Source organism: Rhyacophila brunnea, unplaced genomic scaffold (assembly GCF_057557595.1).
Source record: "Rhyacophila brunnea isolate RB1 unplaced genomic scaffold, BYU_Rbru_1.0 scaffold_6, whole genome shotgun sequence".
Taxonomy (NCBI): domain Eukaryota; kingdom Metazoa; phylum Arthropoda; class Insecta; order Trichoptera; family Rhyacophilidae; genus Rhyacophila; species Rhyacophila brunnea.
In genome coordinates this window covers 14503744-14530149 of record NW_028233276.1, presented here as the reverse complement: position 1 = coordinate 14530149, position 26406 = coordinate 14503744, and the positions used below count along the sequence as shown (strand labels likewise).

The window sequence follows — 26406 nt, the reverse complement described above, 5'->3', positions numbered from 1 at the left end:
TTTTGTAAGTACTTGATAGAAATACTGAATAAATATAGAATACTGAAATGTCATTTTGACATTTCATATTGATTTCCATAGTAACGCACATATATATTAATAATTTAGTTGCTAGGACCCCCTTAGCAACCAACAATAATAACTTTCCATACAAAACAGAATTAACTGAAAATGAATTCAATTCTGCTTAAAATAGGCTAAAAGTATTAAAAGAGTGCATTGTCGTCGTGTTCTGATATATTCTAAAAGTTTCAAATGTCTAGCCAGTCGGGAAATTAGTTAAAAATCTTCAATCGTCCAATACAAATCATGGACAAACAAGAAAAAAAAATATGCTAGACACACAAGAATACGAGCTAATAAAAACGTGGTAAAATTAAATAATTTTAACCCTCGTTTCTACGAAAGTACCTACTGTACATGTACATAATATGTATATTTGTCTCACTTTTCGTCATAATACGTACATGATAAATTATTATGTTCAAAAGAAAACTACACAGGGAAAGATGACATTAAAATAATTTTCAGAAAAGGACGACTCAATGATTTGAAGCATCTGTTATAATGTATGTAACAAAGAATGGAAAAACTTTGTTAGTGTTTATGAGCATTTCAACTTCAATGTTTGACCTAATAATCTAACTAATTGCAGTCTGATTGTGATATTTCAAAGTACCTACAATTTAATGTTATTAAATAATACTTAGTTTTAGTTACATTCACAAACTGTATCCCCAAAAGTATACATTTTAAGGCACGTACGGTAGAGTCAAGGAGAAAAGCTATAGCCGATAATATATAGGTATGGTTAAAATCTTCCAAAATTTACATATTTTATATAAATATAATTTCACATAATAGCTATGTAATGATCCATAACTTAATGTCAATGAATGTCGATAACCCCAATTTCATGTTGCTTACTTTGATTGCAATAAAAAAAAATGCTAGGATAATAAAAATGAGCATACTGTTATATTTTAATTTTAATTGTTATACGATGAAAAAATAAGCTAACACAAAAGTTGTCGAGACACTGTGGGTTAATCGGTCTTTGAAAATCGACAACCCGTGTAATATGGCAAAAAGATCATTTTAATAATTGAATTTAAGTTAACATAATATTATACATAAACTGTCACTGGTTTACAATACAGATATTTCTCGACATTTTACACATGCAACAAAAATTTGACAAAATTAATTGTTATTGATTGATTTTCAATCATGGGCCGCCACTGCGACCGTGCACATCGTACTTGTACATTTTATAGGATAATTGGCTAACAACCAAAGTTGTACTAGAGAAGGTAAACACAACTAATGCTTTCAGTCACACATAATAATATGCAATCAACTATAATTTATTTACTAATGATCTATACATCACTAGTTGTATCAGTTTTATCACTATTGAAAACACACCATAAAATAGGAAATAATAAACAAATTGTAACTCACAATAAAATGTCTACAATAACAATTAAGTATTCCACTTTGTTATAGTAATTGCTATAGTGATACTCACAAGCTCTCAGTTGATACTGAAGTTCTATGTGTTTTCCCGATTATTTATAAATTAATATCTCACTGCGAACAAAGATTACAATATATTGAATGATAATGAAGATTATACGTAGGTATACAGTCAGTGATAGAAAAAAAATATAGGCGAAACACGTGTCATAAATAATAATAAGCGATAGGTATATATTGTATCATCACCAGCCGAGGACGATTCACTCCTGGATGAAATCCATTTTGGTTCCAAGTTATTCGCTGCCACGTACATCCACCGATCTTCACGAGTTTGGCGATTTAGCGTGTTCAAGGACGTCCTAGTGGACCTTGGGTACCACCAGGGCTCGAAATGGACAGGAGCGCACTGGAGCGCCGTTCCGGTTCATAAAATTCCCATATCTAATCTAACTTTATTTATTATGGTATTGTATTGACTTTGAAAGAATGGTTTTCGGTGTTTCTGCATACAAAGTGATGAATTAGTTATAGTAGATATTAAACACCTAAATAAGAACATAATAATAAGTATGTATACTTTCTATCATCATCAGCCTGAGTCTATCCACGGCTGGATGAAGGCCTCTCCAAGTTGATTCCACCTATATCGGTCCATAACTGTTATTTTATTAAATTGTATATATATCGCTGTAACTCTTTGATTTTCCCCTCTGTAGTAATTGCCGCCCTAAGGCAGTAGACATTGTACGTATGGCCTTTATACATTTTTATCATACGATACGGTTTATGTAATTGAATAAAATATATCTTCAATAAAATTTAAAATTTGTTTCGCACCCTCAACACCCACGCTTGACACGCCTCTGGGCGAATCAGATAGGTATCGTCATAATTTCTAAATCAAATCAATATTTTCACTTCAAAGTTGTGCATAATAAGGTGGAAGTTAAATAATCAGACTTTTCTGTGAGAAATGGAGAATAACGCCAGATTTTGTTGCCACGGGATCAAACTCGCGATCCACGATTTTATAGATGGTCGACCCACTAACTGGACCATCGTGAAAGCTAAACTTTATTACTAATTACTAATTAATATCTTATTTAAATTCTAACTTATATTTCAATAGCATTAAATTTAATGACGTAGGTAATTAATATTGGATTGTTGATTGATTTTATAATAATAATATCACTTTTTGAAAATAATATTATTGCTTTTAACGGAAGAGGTACTTTGTTAATTTGACCTCTGAGTGTACAATATTTTTTATCATTGTTATCAATTATCAGATATTTGTGTACTTGTATGTGAATAGGTAAAAAAAAACAAATCTAGGTATAGGTGGTCAGATTATATTTTTATCAAATATTGCGTTACGTTTTGTAATCAAAATCATGATGAAATACACAGAACCTATAATTAGCATTATTTAACCTGTCTACACCATGAGTAGCAGACCTTTTTTTTTTATTTAGGTGCAAACAAAATATTAGGGAAAGGAAGTAAGTAAGTATTAAGAAAAAATATTAATAATTATACATACGGTATAAGGGGGCATATTGGGTTTTTTGGATATTATTTTTATGATTTTTCGAAATCTCATTTAAAAAATTTGTCCAGAGGTCGTGAATATTTGTAAGCTTTTCCTTACCAGTGTGATGCGCTGCGTTACTGACAGATACGTCATCAAACATACCAAATGTAATTTTAATTTTGGATTTAAAATTTTTATTTAAGGTTTTAATATAACATCATAGTTGCAATAATTTCAATCAGTGCAGTGCGTAAGGCGCTGGTCTTTCATTCTAGAGCTCCGGGTTCGATGCCCGGTGTAGACGCAATATATTTATGTGGTTTGTTTCACTTCTATCACTAAATACACTACTATTAAACTACACTACTGCCATTAGGCCTCTAGGCCTTTTATAGTATTAAAAGAGTTGTACCTGCTTGCTATTCCATTTGAATCGTTTTTAGCGACCGTGGTTTTGCCTTTTCATCAGTTTGTTGTAGGTATATTTACCACAGCTGAATGAGCATAGTGCCTGAAGATGCCGAAAGATGAAACCCGGATCGCTAAAAACGGGTCTAGTACAATTCGGCGCCGGGACAACTGGGCGCCAAATTCGAAAATAAATAGACGTTCGTGAATTATAGGTACTTACTTTTAAAATATATATTTAATATCTTTTATTATTTATATTTCAATTATTATTTAATATCAACCTGGTGAGAATTTAAATATGCACATATAAATAATGATTCAATTAGTATGCATATGTTTACGTTCTAACGAGAAGAAAGTTCTTTTATTTTTTTAACGCCTCAGGCATGATAATTCTCAATCCGCAATAAAAAACATTATCCTAAGAGCAAAATGAATTAAAACTACTAAGTACTAGTAGAAAGAAACTGATTAAAATTCCTTGTCTACTTTCTGTATATAATCGTAACGAATGTCTATTTATTTCATTCGACAAAGGCGCGGCGCGGCGCGCAATTATTGTCCTGGCGCCCAGTTGTCCCACTCCCCTGAAAACGATTCAAATGGAATAGCACACATTTCTTTTATTGTGTTAACTCTCAATACATGGTGGAACTGCATTGTATCATTGATTAATTTAATAAAACGAATTTTTTTTAGTAAGTACTTATACCTACCACTCTTATTATTTAATAAATTTGGACCGATTTCGTCCGTCTCAAAGAGACATTTTCAACTGACGACAGCACAAAACTTAAATAAATCAATGTTAGAATATGAATTTAAATTCTATCAAGAACCGTCAGTCGATAGTATTGATTAAACTCTATTTCATTGCATTTCACGTTTTGTTAGGATACAAAATAACGTTTTGTTCCTTAGTGGAGGATTGGGACCTTTAAACCGGATCAAACACACATTGAAAAAAACAACATGAATTTATGTCAGCCGCGAGGTCGAACCGGCGATCCACAACTTCAGCAACGAGCGTTCTATCAAATATTACTAAATATGTAGGTGAAACGATATGGCTTGTATTTAAATAAAAAAGATTTATGAAATGATTAATACCTATATTATTTTTAATTACCTATCTACAATATTTTATTTTTAAATTTATTCATATAAGTAATTGCTAATTAAAAAAATAATAATTATAATTATGTACCTACCTAAATTAATAAACCACTTTTTATATAAACACCACGTTAAAAACAATAACACTGAATGTAAACAAACAAATTCACTAGTTACGTTACTTCACTACTTGAGTGTTGTTGACTAAAAATTATAGTGAACACAGTAGGAAGTAGTGGCTACTATGCAGCCTTCAAAGCAACTTTATTTTATATGGCCTTTAACGCCATTGCGTAAATGACTGTGAATGGATTATTGCGCAATTTGATTTTGTATGATGAAAAAAATTAAATAAATCACGCAAGAGTCTAGAAATTATTCTACTCATTAAATTCTTATGAAATTTCGGAAAAAATATGTGCTTTGTTTATTATTTATCTAGAGAGTGATAATAATAATTATTAAATTTTAAAAATCGTGCGATTGATTTTACAGAAAAAAAGTACAAAGGTGGACCTGGGCAAACTTTTTGGGTTGAAGATTATTAGCAGTGACGTCCCGTGGGAGTAGGCAGATTGAGCGTCGCTTGGGGGCGGCAATTACCCTATGAGAGAATCAATAGGTATATGAGTAAGTGTAGAGCTACCTTAACTTAGTAAGTAATACAGGAAATATATTTCCATTACAAAAATCAGCTCACTGATTGGAAACAAAATGTATTTATTAGGTACCTACCTACTATAAAAGTTTTAACAGGACTTTTTGTCGGTTTCGCGATGTCTAGTTTACTTCCGTCGTCCTTGGACGTCACGTTATCTGAAACCGTAGACTCGCAATATTGTCTATTGGAGCAGAGATCGCATTTAAATTAGATTTAGTGGTTATCTTGCTAGATATTGAAGTCATGAATGGATGATAAAAAGTACTGTATAAAAAAATGTGGCGGCATTTTGGCACTACCTAGAGGCGGCATTTTGTCTAGGGACGTCACTGATTATTAGGTATAAGATGTGATCCAATATAATTATTTAATATGAAACAACGTAAGTCAATACCAGATTCTAAGAGTAATCCTATGTTATTCAGGTGTGGTCAATCTTATTTATACCTACCGCTCACTTTTGTATCTCTGTTAGTAGTAAAAAAAATCAACCGCCCACCGGTTCCACAGTAATGGTGATTTAAAAAGTAGGGGAACCACTTTACTTTATAAAAAATTATAAAGCAGAGTTACAGCAAGTTAAAGCATATAATAATAATTACTTACCAAATTCTTTATGTCAGACTTTCGCTAAGTTTGGCAGAATATTTTTTTATAAAACAACTTACTGTAGCTTCTGGGATGAGGCTCTTTTGCTTGGGGTCGCACTATAGCGCTATTTAGTTTCACTTACGTAACGAGAACTAAACTTATACGAGGGCGAAATAAATAGTATATTTTATGAAATTTAAATCTGTACGTTAGAGGATAAACCACGGAAGTCCAGTTTTTACCGTTTTTGAGTTAAATATGCAGAAAATTTTATTTTATTTCATTACACAAATGAATGAAACACTGAAGTCCATAAGTAGTAAATTAACCGATATAGCTAATTAAAAAATCACTGAAGTCCAATTCCTTTAGTGGATAAACAACGGATGTCCTTTTTACGATGTTTATGCTCTAAGAAAAATGTAATAAACCATTATAATAATTCCATAAACACGGAAGTCCAACAAACGTTAGGTAGGTACATATTATTATCTGTACTATAATTTTCGTTTTTCTTTGTACAAATCCACACGCGGAGTCGGATTTCCACAAAATTTGGACAGTAGACGGAGGCCGACAAGCCGCAGTGCGTGGTTGGGGTCTCGAATTTCAGATTTAACCCGCTGCACCCCGGGGACAGTTTTACGGTTTTTGCGGAAAATATGTCGCCACGTACAAGGCCTTGAAACGCGGAAGTTAATGCTGCAACCCCCATTTTTTATTAAAAATCTCGCTAGAATGTGTACATTTAAAAAATATTGGCGTTTATTTCAGCTTAATCGGAGGTCAAATGGCAAAGTTACATGCAAATAGCTTGTTACGCGTAGATCGGAATACTTCACTCACGGACAATAATTGTATGTAGTGGCATCAAAGCCGGAGTGCGTGGTCGGGGTAACAAATTTCAGTTTTAACCCGTTGCACCCCGGGGAGGCAACAGAGCCGGAGTGAGTGGTCGGGGTCTCGAATTTCAGTTTTAACCCGTTGCACCCCGGAGACAGTTTTACAATAATAAATTGAATTTGTACTACTTTTTAAGATATTTAATGCAATAAATGTACAAAAAAATTAAAATCTAAAAAATTATATTTTTTTAATTTTTTAAATTCTATCCTTTGCACTCTACGTAACTCCCGGGCAGCGCCGGGTGATACAGCTAGTTATACATAAATAAGTATTACAAAAATGTTTTATTTATTCTTCAAAGAATATAACCACATGAATGAACCCAAAATTGTGGATCTATCGCCATATACCTATTCAAATGGATTTTCGATTAAATAAAATAAAAATTTAATTCGGGCTTCATTTGCCAAGCAATGATACCTGTGACGCCTGCGATAGCCCTAAGATTAGTCCTAAAGATGTTAATATTTCTGTTGAAGAAAAAGAAATTCAAAGACACCTTTTGGAAGATCACATGCAGGAAGCAACTGCAATTAATAAGATTGATAAACTCTTGCAAAAGAAAAATTACCAGTATGAAAGTAATAATGGTTGTCTTGGAGTAGTGTTTACCTACTCCATATAGTTTCCATCTGAGAAAATTGTGGACTCTGAATTTTACAATTTACGATGATGCAAGTGGTGAGACACAACACTGATGTGGATGAAATAAAAAGTGGAAGGGGTGGCAATACGATCAGCTGCTGCTTGATGGAATGGGCATCTAGCAATGTTTTAGCAAATATTGTAGAGCTGAAGATTTGGTATGATAATTAATTGCCCTGGCCAAAATAGGAATATCATGATTGTTTTTTCATATACCTGGTTTCTGGTATAAGGCGAAGTTCTCCGATGAAGATTTCCAAACTAAGGACCTCCGTAGAAAAACAAGGTCGCAACATATTTTGTTTCACATTGGCATTCCACAAGTTCAAAACGTCTAATTAGCACGGCCAAATTACAAAGATCTACAAACTTTCTTTTCCATCCACGTTTCTACACCCATTATGCAGGCGTATACCGTGCCGTAACGAACGTTAGGCGCTCTCAAAAATTTGTGCTGAAAGTGTCCCAGGAGCAACTTCCCAAGACCTTGGTTGGCGTGCACTAGAGTGTGCGTGATCCCTTATTTGATATAATGTATTGCGGTCAATTCTCGATGAGAAAAGACCTTCTCGCTCGCCGTAAAATGCCGCAAACTTTTTAAAAGCTGTAAAATTTTCCCTCGTAGATACCTAGTCGCAATGGCCGACCGGTCCAACTGAGGGTTGAACCGACTTGAGAAGCTCTTCCCTTTCAACCGACATATGGGAACACTCCCAGAGGATGTGATCGGCGTCCTGCAATTCGGCACATAAGCAAGTCGGAAATTCTATTAGGCCAAGCTGACGGAGGCAAAACCACCGTGTCCAGTTAAGATCTGCAAACTATGAAACAAAGGATATCTCGGGAATTTTAAGAATTTTATGGTAGAATTCCAAATAATTCCTGATCAGCTGATGTCCCGGAGAATGACCAGGAATAACTCTCATTGCGTTGATGTTTTTCTAGAGCAGTAATAAATTTCAAATAATGTTGTACTTGTGTAAAAAAATAAATATAATTCCTTTTCATATGTAGACTTACTGAAATATTTTGTGTATTTATAATAAAAAAAATATTAATAATGATGCACAGGAAATAAAAATAATGTATACTTACCTATATGGACTACCATGTATTATCTATAGGTGAAGTATTGCTTAGTGGTACTTTTACATTATGTGTTAGAACATAAAACACGGAAGTCCATTAATTTATTAATTCTAAATGATTTGGTATTTCTATCCATACTATGGTCAAAAATAAATTTAATAATGAATGATACCGTTTACAGACCCTAATTATTATAGTTATTAAAAGAGTTATTCAAGTTCAAACATTTAATCTACACTAAAATCACTCTCCTGAACAAAAGTCTAAACGTGACTTCCGTGGTTCATCCTCTAACATATTGAAATTGTCACGTGGAATTTTATGAAAACATAATGAAAATGTTTTTAAAACCCTTACCGCCCCCGCCCACCGTGAAAGCTGGAACGCCCACTAATGGGCGGTAGGGACCAGGTTGTCTACCCCTGTGTTATATTGTCAATATCACAAGGGATGTTTTTCAATCAATAAATTAATAAGGGATACCTTTTAGAATAAGTATCGATTATAGTTATGATATTGTTGTTTTTATTTAATAAAAACAACAATACAATGCAGTTCCACCATGAATTGACAGTTAACAAAATAAAAGAAATTAGTTATGATATATTGAAGAGCGTTGGAGTAGGAGCACGGACGCAATGGAGCAATGGGGTTTTACCCGGAGCACCGAAAATTTGTAGTGCTCCACTGCTCTGGATGTTTTTTTTATTATTAAAATTTCGTCCTAAAATCCAATGAAAATATTATATTTGACACTGGAATTATTTGAAATACGGCAATACTTATAACTTCATTTTTTTTTGACAGAAGAGACAGATAATAAAGACGATTTGCTGTCAGTTTTGTTTAATAGAATTAATATTGAAAAGGACGAATAATAAACCATATTTAAAAACTACTAATTTTTCTTTTTTTTAAGATTTCGTATAGATATAATACCTATCGCCTATAACGCTTCCCAGTTTGGAAATCGATGATCTCTACTATACCTAATAATATGTATTTTTGCAGAGGGAGTTGATTATATTACACTGGTTGAATTTTGTATCCACCATACACTCTCACACTTTCCCGGGTACATTTCCCATACTCAGCCAAGCCGCGTTTCGATTCTAGCCACCGGTGGGATTCTCAACTACAAGTCACTTGACGTCACACAGACCAAGCCTATCTGTCCTAATTATTGTGACCATTTGTGTCGTCCGCGGCACGCTGTCCAGTTTTTGGTTATCTTGCTGCATTGCAATATTAGAGGCGAAAAATTCGGCGATTAGTAATATTCAACCAAATATTTTGTATTTTTTTTATTCAAGGGGGGGGGGGTGGACCTGACAACTCCCCCCCCCTCTTACTTTTGTGCCTATGCATGATATGCTTATGATCTCGCTCGAAATGGAAAAGTTTATGAACCGGAGCGCTCGACAATTTTCTGAAGATATTTACAAGTTATTAAATTTTATGTGTATTTTATAAAATAAGTGTGTTGGATTTTCTATTATATGGTCTATCTAGCTCAGATAGTCAAAATATGTTTTCCATGAGGCAGAGCGATAATTTTACCACTTTCACGAACCGGAACGGGGCTCCGGTCATTTCGAGCCCTGATATTAATACATCACGTGCCATATCTAAAAATGTTGAATGAGTTTGATTTGATCACCATACAAATTTAAGAAAGACTATGAAGACAGCATTTTAAAACTAATCATTATAATAGCTTGCAATAGAGTTCTATCACGTAAACACCAGTTCAATTAACTACTATATAATATAATGTTAGTTTATCTAACTCAGTGATTCTCATTTATCAGGGTTCCCCAATGTTTTACGAAAACTTTTGAAAAACTTGGTATGACTTGAAACCAGGGAACTCTAGAATAGTACCTAGTAGGTAAGTAACACAATACTCTTGCCAGGGAACACAAAATTAATGGGAACTGAAATACCTAACGGGTGTGTAGGAATAGGCAACTGATCTCAAGTGTGGAAGAATATGGGATAAATTTCAACACGTGTCAAAAGTATGCTTGTCTTTCTTTCCGACAACTGCTCTCAGTTTATACACTGATGCTCATTCAATATTGATGTATTTGAAAGTTGCAACACACGCTCTTGCACGTCTATGTGTGATTCATTTTCGTAGGACACTCACACATTCAAAACCCTGCATTAAAATGTAGTGAATTGGGGTGGGGGTATAGCCTATCGGAATTCTATTTATTAATCTGTTCTATGCTTGACACTTTACGTAGGAAGAATAACATAGGTAGGTACATAATTTGAAAACATCTCATGTATAGATATACCTAGCCAGTAGAAAAAATCTTTTTTTAGAAAAAAAAATACAACACCCAACGGGACTTGAACCTGCAATTGCTGGATTCGTGCCAGTATGCTTTTCCAATTAAGTAACGGGCATCCTATTTATTGATGACAATTTTAACTAGTAGCTCTTACATGAAAATCTTATCAATTTTTTTCAAATTATGTTTGTTTTAATAATGCAACGTTACATTTTCAAATCTTGTGTCTTATTCGTTGAATAAAAGAAATAGTTTAAAATATTATCAGAATTTATATTTCAAAAAACACAATGTACAGATAAAAGAATAGTTGTATTTTTATTGAATCCTTGGTTTCAGTCCAATCCAGAATCCGTTTTCAGCATTGATATTGAAGTTGTTTTTAGAAAGCTTGATTGGAATTTGTGTTTTGGAAATGACTTCAAAATTAAACTTGGCCAATAAGTGGAAAAGCACAGCCTTTGTTTCCATTAATGCAAACCGGGAACCTGAAACAATGAGAATTAATGACAAAATAATAATGTTATGTAGTATTTGTTTTTATAATTGTAACTGGACAATATTATTTTTTATTATTCTAGGAGCTATGCTAGAATGTGCAATATAATTATTTATATATTGCTATACCAACTGAAGTTATAAAAGACAGTGTTTAGTAAAAAATATACCTATGCAGTTTCTAGGACCTACTCCGAATGGCAAGTAAGTAAATGGTTGAATATTTCTTTTATTTTCATCTGAGAACCTCTCTGGATCAAACTTTTCTGGATCAGGATAATATTTTGGATCATGATGGATACTCCAAACTGGAAGCCATATTCCTTCGTCAGCATTAATCTGTAAAATTATTACAAAAATAATTTGTTAGTTAAATTCAGTACTCATCATTTACATAGATATCATTAACCTGGTTACTTATTGAAAGACCATCATATCTTGGTCATCTGCGATTTTATAATGCTATGCATAAAGTTTAGTGGGGGTCGGATGCATAGATATATAGGTACATGTGCATCTATTCTATACCTACACAAGGCTGCTATCAGCGGCTATCGAGGGTAGTTTAACATATTTATGGATTGAGGCAGTTAATTGTTACAATAAGTTAACGGTATGAACTGTCAAAAAGTGCTATGTTTTAACAGCACCTCTCTTGGCTGTGTTAACTTTTAGAGCAAGATAGACAGTTTTGACAGCTTAGACCACGGGTCGTCAACCTGGTCCGTACCACCCACTAGTGAGCGGACCCAATTGTGAAGCAAAATCTTTGAAAATTTTGCTTCACAATTTTTGTTTTTCGGCATAGCTTCATCCATGGACTAAGCACATTGTGATCGGATTAACTTTTTTCATTGCTGCATTTAGAAAGTAACATGTGCCTAATTTCAAATTCTTAGAATTTCGTCCTGGGAATCGAAGGCAGGCTGAAATGATTGCTTTATCTTTGCGAAAAGTGGTAAGATAATGCTCACAGATGTGCAGCTGTTTTGGACCAGGTAATATTTGTTGTCCTCTTCCTTTATTCAATATGACGATAAAGAAGAAAGAAGTGACAAACGTTTTATATGTTCATTGTGTGGTGCACAGACAACATCTTGAGACAAAGTCTACACTCATCGTTAAATATAATAATTAAGGCGGTTAATAAGATTAAATCTAATCGTAAAAATGATAAAATATTTCGACTTTTGTGCGGAGCAATTTATCAGGCTATTTTTACACACAGTTAAATAGCGCTTTATGGTAGCGAGTCATGTTACCATACGAAGGCTCAGAGCAACCTTATACTGAGATTTGAGAACAGATGTTTGCAGCGGAAACTGGGTGTGCGGTACGACTTTAGGATTAGCATGGAGTTAATAGAGTGGGCCAAACAGCTTCTCATCACGGAGTTACACTGAGTGTAAAGAGGTGATATTGGACCTGGCTCGGCCACGTACGACGGACGCCTCAAGAGAATTTTAACTTGGCTTGCTTTTCAGCGCAACCGGATTCCGGTATTCTTGAAGACACTAAATACCATCCAAATAGTGTATATGGCAGGGCTACAGAATGCCGCTATATCTCTGGGAAGTTACAAGATTCTTGGAGGCACCGTGTGGTGTTCATAAACTTTTACTGAGGAGCGGATGTGGTCAAATAAGAAGAATGTAAGCCAATAACAAGAAAATTATTCATCAATTCTAAAATTGTAATACACTAACAAATATATCATGTCACATTTAATAAATTCAGAAAATTATGTACCTATTTTTTTAATGATATTTATTATCCTTAACATTATCATAATTTATTATAATAGGACAGTAGAAGAATAAGTTATAAAATTGATTTCGCTAAAGAAATAATAAATTAAGCTTAGTCAATAAAATATTTACCTGAAAGCCCTCTTGAAGAGGATTATCGCATGGCGGAGGTAGCACATATGGCTTGATACATTTTCTATCTATAGCCGCCCCTGGAGGCCACATTCTCAATGTTTCTGAAATATTAACACCAATTAAGGCCTTGTACACATGGCGCGTTTTGATTCGCTCACATTCGAGTTACAGGTGACCTCTTAGAGGTGTCCACATTCAGTCGCAGCGAGATATGCGCCATGTGGACAAGGAAAATTACATTTTTTAATTAAGTAATGATAAACTATAATATAATATTATTCATAATTTGAAAACACTTCTGAGAAATCACTAGAAAAAATTCAGAGAGCAGGACTCAAACCTAGGACCGAAAGACATGTATAGCTTAGTGGTTAGGGCACATGGGCACGAATCCCGAGGTGCCCTAGGGCAGGCAAGAAACCTGCTAGGTGTTGTATTTTTTCAAAAAGTTTTTTTCCAGTGTTTTCTAATTATATAAAGAATGTTCATTACAAGAATGTTACATTCATAAATCTTGTGAATTATTTATTGAATAAAGAAAATATTTTATATACTATACAATAAAACCTTGAATTGCGAGTGTTTTGCAGGACGAGCAAAATATTTTAATAAATTTTAGCTTGGTAAATGAGTCAGGTTCTGCAATATGAGTAATACGCACTGCCGAGTATCATGTGATCACAACTTAGCCGAAGATTCTTCTTCCTCTTTCTCTATTGCTGAAAAATCCTCAAAAGGATGTGAGAAACAAGTCAACGCTATAGGATTGGTTTGTTGAATATCCATTATTGTCGAAATCGACCTTTCACTGCTGAAATGATTTTTTGTGTCTAAATGGACCAGAAACATCCTTTTCTTTAAATTGCTTTGTAATGAAAATAGCATTCATATGCTGTAAAAACAACAATTTAAATACCTCCATGTATTTAAATATAGGATAAAGTAATTTGTTTTTCGTCTCCTGAACATTTGACATTTGGTCTATTCGATAAACCAATCCTACAGCGACATTGCATTGACAAGTGTCATTGCATAGATTCCTTGTTAAAGTCGCACAAAAGGAAAAAGATTGCAGTGTGCCAACAGTAATGATTGCGTTAGTGACAGTGAAAGTCATCCTACATTATTTATTATGTAATTAATAAAATGAATTGGGTATTTTATATTTAATGATTCCATTATTTTTTATGATGAAGTTCGCTTTGATATACAAGTGCTTTGGATTACAAACCGTATCTGAAACAAATTATGCTCGCAATCCAAGATCTGAATCTGACTGTTCAGTACTATTAATAGTATCTAGGTTTTGGTAATAAGAGAGCTCTACCAGTGAACAAATAACGCTTTCAGTTACATTTCTTACCAGAAACAACCATATCCATATATTTCATGTTCTGCAGGTCGTTGTAATTGATGGAGCCATTATTCTTTAATGCCATGTCATCGATTTCATCCTGAAGTCGCTTTTGTATGTGAGGCTGCGTTGCCAGCTCATGTGATATGAAGCACGAAAGAGTTGACGCAGTGTCAAAGCCAGCTATGAAAAACAGCATCGCTTGTGCTGTAATGTCGTCATCTGTCCACTCTGAAATGGATATAAAGAATCTATTTTAGATATGGTCACAATATTGGAGCCTAATTTGCAAGTTTATTATTTAATTTTAATTTTATTAATTTAAAGTCCTACACTTTTTTATTTTTTAGAAAAACCTATGTTTATTAAAAGAAACTAAACCATAAAATAATATTTTGTGTTATAAGTTTATCTTCGACTTTAAATTATGTCTTCTTTGTACCGTTTTCAGATATGTGTTGATTAATTAAAACACTTTTGTCAAATTGTAAGCTTCGCATTTTTCTGTTAGGTTCCTCTAGTATGCTGAACGTCTTAAGGGTAGTTTAGTTGACTAATTTTTGTTAACTTTGAACTGGGAAAGAAGTAGAGGTGGGAAAATTGGTCGATTTTGAAGACTAAGTATACTTACTACCAGTAAAAAAAAATACTTAGTATCAAAACTTGTTCCAAAATACTTACTAGTATTTGGAATACTACGAGGGTGGGTCAATAATTCCTTAGAAAAAAGCATTAAAACACTTTTTATTTTTGTATTTTTTTTTATTTCTCAACATAATCTCCTTGGAGCTCAATACACTTGGTTAGACGTTTCTCAATTTTTTTTAAACCGTCAGAAAAATAAGTTTTCGGAAGGTCCTCGAAATAAGCATTTGTCCGATCGATGACTTCTTCATTTGAAAAAAAACGTTGTCCACTTAGCCATTTTTTTAAGTTTGGGAAAAGGAAAAAGTCACTGGGGGCTAAATCTGGCGAATACGGTGGGTGGTCGACCAATTCGAACTTCAATTCTTCAATTTTAGCCATTGATCGTAAACATGTGTGAACACGGGCATTGTCCTGATGAAAGAGGATTTTTTTCCTGTTTAAATGAGGCCGTTTTTCTTCAATTTTGTTTTTTAGCTGGTCCAATAAAGATGCATAATAATCCCCTGTTATTGTTTTTCCTTTTTCCAAATAGTCAACGAAAATAATTTCACGTGCATCCCAAAATACAGTAGCCATAACCTTACCAGCTGATTTTACGGTTTTCGCCTTCTTTGGACATGGTTTGCCTTCGCAATCCACTGCTTTGACTGTTCTTTCGTCTCGGGAGTATAGTGGTGTATCCATGTTTCATCTACAGTCACAAAGCGACGAAAAAAATCATCCGGATTGCGTTGCATGAGCGACAACAGGGCTTTAGAGGCCACCACCCTATTGCGTTTATTGTCGACTGTGAGCAAACGCGGCACCCATCTTGCAGAAATATTTTTCATGCCCGATTTGTCATGTAAAATAAAAATGACGCTACCTTTTGAGATCCCTGTAACCTCAATTATCTCACTCAACTTTAATCTTCGGTCAGTTAACACCATATCGTGGATTTTATTGATCATTTCTGGTGTAGTCACCTCTACAGGACGTCCTGAGCGTGGTTCATCCTTTGTTGATGTACGACCACGTTTAAATTCATTTAACCAGTTATAAATAGTTGCAAGTGAAGGAGCAGATATGCCGTGAACTAAATCCAACTCATTTTTTATTTCCTTTGCTGTTAACCCTTTTATATTAAAATATTTAATAACAGCTCTAAACTCAATTTTCTCCATTTTCCATTTTTCCATTTTCCACAAGCAATTTTTTTTTTAAATGTACGAGAAACACACAACAACCCGACCGATCTGATTGAAACTTCGCAGCATACTGAATCGGTAGTGCCGCTTCATGAAAACAAACCGCTTACAGTACTAGTCGCGCCACCTGTCGGCTTTTCTAAGGACTTATTGACCCACCCTCGTATATAGAGCGTTTGGCGTGCATTTGCGACATAAGTCTCATACTCAACTGGAACTAAAACTTAACTACATATTAGTATTTGAAATATCGGCTTCAATAGAATCGCTAAAAATACACTGAGCTGGGCTTTTCGAAATGACCCATTTATTATAAAATTTTAAACACATTTTAAATTTATGAGTTGCTTTAATGTTATGTTATAATATTCTTGTTAACATAAAATGAATAACAATGATTTTTTTATTTTAAACTGCCGTCACCTCAGTCACCTCATCACATTCCCGAGAGAATATGCTTCTACAGAAAATTTATGACCTATTGTTCATACACAAGATGATGTCATTCGCATGCATAGACTAATAAATTAAAATATAATTGTATTCAAATGCTATTTCGCTGGCGCGCATTTAATGTCAATAATATTTAAAGTCTACCAACTAGCGAGCGAGACTCGCGATGATATCATCACAAGTTTTTTGGAACAAGTTTATTGGGCCACACGTACTGAGTATGGGTAGCTTCATCCGATACTTGAGTACACAAACTGGTGACAGTATTTCCAACTCACCTCTAGAAAGAGGTAATATCATTTAATTGGTAAATATAGATTCTCCGACCGTTGCATTAGACCAGGGGTTCCCAACCCCGTGCCCGCGGGCACCATGGCGCCCGCGGAACGATTCGTATGTGCCCGCCACTATTCGACAGAGACAGAATTTTCACGCTAGCCTGACACGCAGAAAACCCGAAGTGAACGAACGCCACGAACTGAGCCGATGAACGTCGAAGCACGTGACAGTAGTCACATGCTCGTACCGTCCCGATTGCTTCGGCGATTTTCGGCTCAGTTCGGGTTTTCGGCGTGTACAAGGATTGATGTGCAAATAGCATTCCCCGCCTGGAACCACGTTGTTGTCATTGTGATTGTCGCGACAGTTAGCTAGGAGACATTTTCGTCTGACGAAACACGAATTAAGAGTTTTGATATTCCTTCTATATAGTTCTAAAATGAGTAGACCGAGTAAAAGACAACGAACCTATAATTTTAACACTGACTGGGAAGAATCATATTGTTTCTTTAATGTAAAAAATAAATGCGTCTGTTTGTTGTGTGGTAGTAGTATTGGAGTGCCGAAAAAACATAATGTTGAACGACACTTTCAGACAATTCATGCCACTTTTGATGTGAATTATCCACTTAAATCTGAAGTAAGAAAGAAAAAAATATGTCAACTAAAATCAAGTCTAACTGCACAACAGACTGTTTTCACCAGACATGTGGAAAATTCTAAAAAGGCCACCATTGCTTCTTTCAAAATTTCTCACATGCTCGCAAAAATGAAGAAACCTTTCATTGATGGTGGGTGAGATATTTAAAAAACTATTTTTGACTGGTGCCGATTGTTTGTTTGATGGATTTTCTAACAACCGTGAGATTGTTTCAGCAATACAAGACTTACAGTTGTCAAATAACACCGTCACAAGAAGAATACATGCAATTTCAACAGATATACAAACTCAGTTAAAGACTGCCTTGGAAATATGTGACTGGTTCTCGCTACAATTTGACGAGTCAACAGATATATCAGACACCGCACAGTTAGCAGTTATGGTGAGAATGGTATTTAGTAACTTCACAGTAATAAAGAATATGTTGCAAATATTATCTATGAAAGGACAGACAAGGGGTGAGGATAGTTATAATACATTCAGAACATACGCCAAGTCAATAAATATGCCTTTGCGCTGTCTGCGATAACCACCGATGGGGCATTTGAAATTTGAAACATTTTTGTTTATTATTTATTAATAAATTATGAATATAAGAAAATAAATTATGGGAAAATGAGAAGTTATGGAAGGAGTTTGTCGATTAAAAATAGGTGGTGCCCGCCACCCTACCGATATTTTAGAATGTGCTCTAGAGTACAAAAAGGTTGGGAACCCCTGCATAAGACTATAAATACAGAAGAATGAATAAGCTACCAAACATACACCATTAGGAGCGATGGGTAAGTAATGAGTGTTGCAACTGATCATTCAAGGAAAAAACGAAGGAAGAAGTGTCTAGTTGGACAACATTAGAGAATGATTTAATCAGCCTCTTTCCCTCACAGACAGTGGCGAGTCCTCTGGCTACATGTCTGAACTGTTTTTTTACTTGCCTGCTTATAAATTATTTGCAACCCCTTGCACGGAAGAGAAATATAAAAATATTCTAAAATGTCAACCATGCCAATTTTGTTATGCGTACTCTAGGGGAGATATTTATTCATACTCATGGCTCCCCTCCCTCTTAATTAAGTTTAAATAACAGTATAATACCTTGTGTATCATTTCTTCCTGCCATCCATCGATTGTATAAAATTGAAAAATATTAAAAGCAAATTAGATCACTAACGTCGTTTAACGTGTTGTTTTCCGATAGCCGATTCCTCGACAGTAGCAAATCCTGCTTCTTTGGTGTTTGTTTCCTGGTCATATAATAATGAACCTCTCTTGGCTTCCATCAGTAACTGTATCATATCTGGTCTGAATATCTTTCCGTCTTCTCTCATTTTAATACTGTCAGATACCAGGGTTCTGAAGTAATTCGATAGTTGACTTCTAAATATTTTTAGTCCTAAAAACTGAAAAAATGTCAAAAACATTACAATTTATGCTATGAAAAGGGTTGTTGTAGAAAAGGTATAGGTTTTAACACTTAAATTTGTTATTTCTTAACCTTTTCTATGCCTCACGATATTATTATACCAGTATTTCTCAGGGCGCCAATTTTTAATGATACACGCTGAATGTAGAGCAAAGCTCTTACTAAAGTCACTGTAATATCGATAATTTGTTGCTCAGTATTTCATAATTAGTCAAACAGATGTCACTGTGTGTTTAATTTTTTAGATTATGTAAATCAATCGACAGTGGCTAGTAATTTGAGTTTAAGGTCGGGAAAAATAACTCGAGAAATTTGTATATGCAGCCTATCGATCACGGCCTCATAGAGAGAGATAACATTGAAATAATATACCTAATAATAGGCGAGTTGCCATAACAATTTATTTTAAATGTATGCTAAATAAAATTCAACTCTAGTAGCTGAATAGAATAGAAAACCTCCGGACTCTTGGTGTGTGGGTAACGGAGCAAAGGAGAGGATATGGTGGAAAGCAATGTTGAAGGATGCCACGGCCTACCATTGATTTATTAATTAATTAAGTAATAGAAATAATAATAAATAACACATAATATTTAACTATTTACATGTTTTGCACTAATTAAAGTAGATAAACTTACAAAACTTGCACCAATTAAATTTGACAGCCGCTATAAAAAAGGATTTCAATAAAAGGTGGTGTAGGAAACCTTCCACAGATGGAGCCTAAGTACAACTGTGAGTAAAGTGTAACTGAAAACAACATTACAAAGAATTATGATTAAATTAGTTGTCATTTTGCATTGCAGATTAATTTGTGGTAAAATTCTCACTACCAATACCACCTGCATTAGCTGTCAAAAACCGCTAACATTTCAACACAAATTTACATTCACTCAATCAGTCGATTCCAAAAATTATTTATTTTATATTTTCTGACCATGTCCGATCCTAATAAGATTATATGGGCCTCCACAGAGTGGAGGTTTGTATTAACAGATTTTGTTTTTACGAGAAATGGATGTCAGCCTCAACCTATTAGTTCCATAAAACAATATGTGTACTTGCGAGACCCAGGATTTAAACTGGTGTACCACATGAACGATTACAAAGATTCGAAAGCAATTGTACCTAGTATGTCATAATTATTATTATATTATATACATTGTAATTGTAAAATGTTAAAACAGGTTGCTGAAGATGACAGCTATAAATAAGAATTTTTAGCTGTCTTTTAATGCGCAGAATGAAAATTTTACTGTCCTGATTTAACCACACTACACCTTGTGTAATTAACTGCCTGCAATACGCCTTCTTCTCAAAAATAATACCTTGGTCCAAAGTCTAATGGCAATAACATTTTATATTAAATGTTAACTCTAATGACATCATGACATAGTCCAAACTCTTTCTTTCTTCTGAAAATTACCTACTTGAGATATTTTTGGAGACAGGCTGATGATCAAAATCTTTAGTAACTTCGATCCGGTGACACTGGACGATTCTTTTCCCATCTTGTAAAAGAAATTATTCCTCTCTGCGTGTGAATCTACTTTAATGCCAAAAGCGGTTGATGCAATTACATCATTTGTGTATCTTGTGAAGGCATCTTTCATTTCTACTTCAATCAGTCCTCGTTCTGTGGATAAAAACACAGAATACGTTTTATAGAGTTACCTACAAAATATATAATAACCAAAGCTAACTTTCTCTACTAGACGGAGCCTAAATATAAATAATTACAAAATAAAATCAATAAATGATCTGAGATCATCAATCTTTAATCAATTATTGTCATTGTATTTAAATAATTACATTTTGTTATATTGTTCCATATAATATCTAGCTTACAGAAACAAAAATCCTTTGTGTATTCCTAGATTGTATAACTAATATGACATAATTCTGCATATTAATAATATATTGAGGACATTTAAATACAAATAATTACAAGATAAAAAGAACTTTTTATATACAACGTTTTTAAATTTTCTGTTGAATCATATAAACTTGACTTGACTAGCTTAAACGATCAAAAAATTTGTAAGTACTTGAAAGAAATAATACAGAATAATACTAAAATAGAAATAATATCTCGGATCCAGCCTAAATACCCAAAATAAGACAGCAGAGGAGATAAAAATCTGCCTTATCTCCGGGAATAAATGCTGGCATGCCTGCAAGCGACTGGTGGGGTCGAAAATTCTAGGCCGAAGAAGTAAACTTCTAATTTATAAAACAATTATAAGGCCAGTGGTCACTTATGGCTCTGAGACTTGGTGCTTAACTCAAAATGAGGAAAACAAATTAGCTGTCTTCGAGCGCAAAATACTCCGCAAAATCTTTGGACCGACGTTGGAAAATGGGAACTACAGAATAAAAATTAACCACGAGTTGGAAGAGCTGATTGAACAGCAAACAATCATAAGATACTGTTAGTCCCAAAGACTACGATGGGCGGGACATGTGGAGAGAATGCCTGAAATTAGAGCGCCAAGGATCATGAGAAAGTGGCTACCCCAACGGAAGAGACCCAGAGGCCGTCCAAGAAGGAGATGGGCTGACGCCGTAGAAGTGGACTGGCTTCATATAGGAAGACCCGGTAACTGGAGAAGTGTGGCGAGAAACCGGAGTGAGTGGAGAGCGGTTGTGGAGGAGGCCAAATCCCACCCCGGGATGTAGCGCCGTGGAAGAAGAAGATTTAGAGAACCTTTATATGAACAATCAAACCAAATGTGTGGGACATTCCTAACGAAAAATGAAAACTAAGATGGCATGGCGGCTATAAACAAGCTGCCATGTTGCAATTCAAATTAGTCAGCTTACAAAATAGAAATTTTGATCTTGCTGACCAAATCTACTTTTTTTTAATATTGACAGAGTAAGTAGAGGTAACCTAACAGATTTTTTTTACGAGCAATGGATGTTAGCCACTTGCTCAACCTATTGGGTCTATACTCTGGACATCCAAAACGACATTGAAAAATGACATGTAATTTTTTTCCTCAGACCCAGGATTGGAACCTGAGCCCACGACATTACAGGTTGACACGTTAGCCGATCGACCATCGTGGGCATTTACTAGTAATTTACTAGGTACACTAAAAATGTTCCAGAAATGTTATCAACCGTTTTAATACAGAAATTTCATAACACTGCAGCCCGAATTCGTAACTATCGACTCGTGTGGTCGACAACCGTGTGGGATGACAAGTTAGTATCGCCCGTTTCATGCCGTATACGATAATAGCTATTTTTGAAGCCACTCGCTACGGACTATTTTAATTCGCGAGTGACCAGTTGGCAACATCGCCAAAACCGAGAAAATCCGTGTCTATGGTACGAGATGAAACGTCAAAAATGAAATGTCAAACGAAATCATTATTTTTGCTGGTTATGTTTGTGTATAATTCCTATAATATTCGATTGATTTAGTATAATATGATATAGATATATGTACGTAGAATATAACCTTACATAATTGCGAAACCATATAATATTATTACACTGTAAAACAAGATTTAACAAAATAAACGCAGTGTCTTCAATAACATTTATTTGTATGTAGGTATTTATTCATTACAAACCATTATAAAACATTAACATAATTAATTGAACTCAAGATAACAGAGTATTAAGTAACATTGTATTAACAGTAATACCTATAATAATTTGGCATCTTTATTGTTTATAAATTGGTAATTGCCGCAATTGGCTTGTTCTTTCCGTGAGCGAACTCATTCATTTTGACGTTTTGATTTTCAAGGTCACTGTCACATACGAAACGAAATATCAAAATAAACATGGAAATCGGGAAATAGGTACATGAATTCACATCCTTCGTCGTGCAAAAGTAGCAAAAGAATGGAGAGGTTTCAATTAAGTGATCTTAATTGAAATGAGGTAGGTAAGGTTATGTCCGTCTCAACATTATACCTACCTACGACTTTTTAATTCTCCATGGATATAATATTATAAACGTAATAATGTGTCAAAATATAACATAGGGTAGGTGCTCCTTTGGTCAGCCAGCTCCAGTAGTCAGCCATGCCAAACAAAACATTGTATGCGAAGTAAAGTAAACATTAAATTATTTAATTTATTTGACCCAATGCTCGGTCACCTAATAACGATTATTGACAATAGTGTACTGCCATCTGTGGTTCGAATGAGAAATAAATTTTAATATTTATTTAGTTGGAGTTGGAAGTTCGGAGAGTGAGTACGTGTTTTTGACGTTTTGGACGAGTTGACACAGTGCTCGAAAATACGATATACTTCAATATTCTGTGATAATTTGTTCAAGGTAAGTTTTCCTTCTACTTAATCATGATATATTTATTATGTTTTAGTGTAAAAAGAATGCATTTAAATAATATTAGTTACTTTTTTAAAGCGGCTGCCTTTAGGGTCAACTTTTTCCGAGTTTTCCAAAAGTCAGCCACCCTGCCGACAACTGGATTATTTGATAAAAAAATATATAATATCGCTTGGTATTGAAATGACAAGCTAATGATGTTCTCTAATCAATACAATTAAAAAATATTTATTTTTCTCAAAGGATCCTATAGTCAGCCGCTTGTAAAAGTACTATTATGCTGGCGGCCGAGAACTGGAGTTCTCAAATCCTTAGGTCAGCCACCTTTTAAGTTCTTCATTTAATCATTGTAGATTTCTTTCATAATAAAAACAGCTACTTGTATTTATAACGAGATCTAGTTGATAAATTGATTATTTGTTTTCAGTTTACAGATATGGAGCCAAAGAAGCGTTTGTTGCGGCAATATGACGAATCTGAAACAACTGAATAAAAAAAAAATACTGTGCTAGAAGACATATTCTTACCAACCAAATTTCTCTCAGTTCCTTCACCTTTTTCTAGCCATCTCTTTTACCCTTCCCCACTTCCAAGCCCATCTAATTCCAAACAGAAACTTTCCAAGCCCAGTGCGATTTCTTCGAGTGCATGGAGGTTGCTTGAAATGAACAAGGAAGCTTTAAAAATTAAAAAGGCTGAAGAAATAAGAACGAGGAAATAGGCTCGTCAGAAAGCGGGAAATATAGCCAAAAAAACTAAAAAAAGAGCACTTTCTGTAAATGTTCTAAAAGAAAATAAAAGTGTTGCAACTACGGAGATGATACCCAAGAAAAAGCTGAAAGCACGTAAAGAAAACAGTGAAAACTCTGTTCTATCTTCTGACGATGCTGAGTGCGAATATTGCAAACGAAAATTTTCACAAGGTACATTAGGGGAAGAATGGATTAAATGCGTGGTCTGCGATGTGTGGTGTCATGTGGCATGTGCTGATGCAGACACGAACAGTTTTGCCTGCGATTTTTGTACCTAAGTAGTCGTAGTTTTCTATGTTTGTAGTATGTTTTGCAAGTTTTTTTATCGTCTAACAATAGTATTATACGTACAATTTTATATTATAATAAGTAAATATTTTTTACCTTTTTTAATAAAATTTGAGTACCCAAATTAAATAGCCCTGTTTTACTAGCATTATCGTAAGAGTATAATAATTCAAATCCTATTTAGAATCAGGCGGCTGACTTCTGGTGCTGGGGTGGCCAGAATTAGGAACATGGTGGCTGGCCACTGGGAAATTGGGTTTACTTTACAAAAACAATATTTATATGCTAAACTCCATGAGATATAGACATAATAAAAAATGTCAACAACACTTCGTTAAATTTCGCTTATTACAAAAAAAAATACAAACACCCAATGTTATTTATAAACATATTACATCAGTATGCACTTCAGATATGTGCTAAGTGGCTGACTACTGGTACAACTACCCTATATCTTCTATGTCTTTGATTAATTTTAATCTATACAACCATATTCATTTTTTCGCATTGTAAACTCTTCACGCTTGTAGGTAGGTAGTAACATTAAACTTACGATAATAAACCTATATGGCGTGAGAATTTGTAAAATATATCTCACAAGCTCTTTGTTTAACCGAAAATTACGTATAAATAGTGCATCACTGAGTGAAAAAGCATTTTGACATAAGTTAACATAATTATTTGATCTGTTTCGCGGATGATTACGTGATCCTAAAAGTGCAGCAAAAGTAACTATTTATGGGATTGACATATTTTACAATAATTGGGTGAACGATACAAATCTATAGCAATGCTTTGGCGAAATATAAAATAATATTATATAGGTAATTATTCTCGCGAGCCCAATAATAAAATACTATCTTTTCGCAGCCTAACCTTTCACTTTTATTTGACAGTTCAAAACTAAACTGCGTTATCGACGCGAGACATCAGTGCGCATGCTCACATACTCAACTCGTATGGGGGACTATGGTCACGAGTGCCCTTTGGTATGGGCAATAATGTCGACACGGATTATGACTAATTCAGGTAGTGATAAGTTTCGACATGCCATATTTCGATAACCTACGTCACTTTCGCGAATAACTACGATGTTTCACACGACTCGCAAGTTCTAACATAAGGCCCCTGTAGTCTGTTTGAAAAAACCAATGACACAATTAATATTAGATTTAATTTGCATGAGTCATATAGCGGACCGATACCTTAATGAATAAGAGCACTTGTCCGGACAGTGAAAGATGTGAAGTTCGAGTACCACTTGGTCTACCTTTTTTATAAATATGTCTTCTGCAGTTTTTCAAAATATGTAATGTTTGGTATTATGTTTCACATTTTAAAACTTCACACCTCTATTTGTCGGCTTGTCAAATTCTTTCAAGTAGAACTGTGCCATGTGTTCACCACAGTCGGCAACCAATTGGAACATGTTTTTCATTTTTGAACTTGTGAAAGCTGGACTCAATGTAGATCTCATGTCTCGCCATTTTTGACCTGGAAAATAATGTTTATTCAGTTTTAAAATATCGAATAATCAACACCTCAACCCAGCCACATAAAGCGGGGGGGCTCTTTTGTATAAAAAATTAATGGAATATATTAAATTTATATTGCCTTGTGACATTATTTGTCTAAAATAAGAGACATGTCTTTGCAAAATAATTTCAAATGTCGTAACAGAAATAACATATAAGACTACTTCTTTTTATAGTCAAAATTCTTTGGTTTAATGAATAAAGGTTCAAATAGACTGTATGACGAACGGGCACATATAATATGCTAAGAGCGATTTAGTGTCTATGATCATATCTATGCCATTCCGACATATTATACATACATATCGTCTCTGTTCTGGCAGAACACACTAACTGGAGAATACTAGTTTTGAGTAATTTGACTTTGAAGTTGTTAAAATGTTTGAAAT

General features: G+C 34.3%; 2 protein-coding genes across 2 annotated transcripts in view; both read right to left on the bottom strand.

Annotated features, from left to right (window-relative positions):
- The window catches only part of LOC147065251 (cytochrome P450 9e2-like), a 37000-nt gene extending 32191 nt beyond the window's left edge, over positions 1 to 4809 (bottom strand). The window contains exon 1 of the mRNA XM_085956368.1: positions 4642 to 4809. The gene's annotated coding sequence lies outside the window, so the exon portion shown is untranslated. The remainder of the gene's footprint in view (positions 1 to 4641) is intronic.
- Positions 4810 to 11035: 6226 nt separating this feature from the next.
- The window catches only part of LOC147065250 (uncharacterized), a 34987-nt gene continuing 19616 nt past the window's right edge, over positions 11036 to 26406 (bottom strand). The window contains exons 14-20 of the mRNA XM_085956955.1: positions 25833 to 25976; positions 20558 to 20763; positions 18876 to 19104; positions 14486 to 14707; positions 13120 to 13223; positions 11410 to 11578; positions 11036 to 11229 (exon numbers count right to left, since the gene is read on the bottom strand). Of these exons, the coding sequence (XP_085813081.1) occupies positions 11060 to 11229; positions 11410 to 11578; positions 13120 to 13223; positions 14486 to 14707; positions 18876 to 19104; positions 20558 to 20763; positions 25833 to 25976 (1244 nt within the window). The 3' untranslated portion in view covers positions 11036 to 11059. The remainder of the gene's footprint in view (positions 11230 to 11409; positions 11579 to 13119; positions 13224 to 14485; positions 14708 to 18875; positions 19105 to 20557; positions 20764 to 25832; positions 25977 to 26406) is intronic.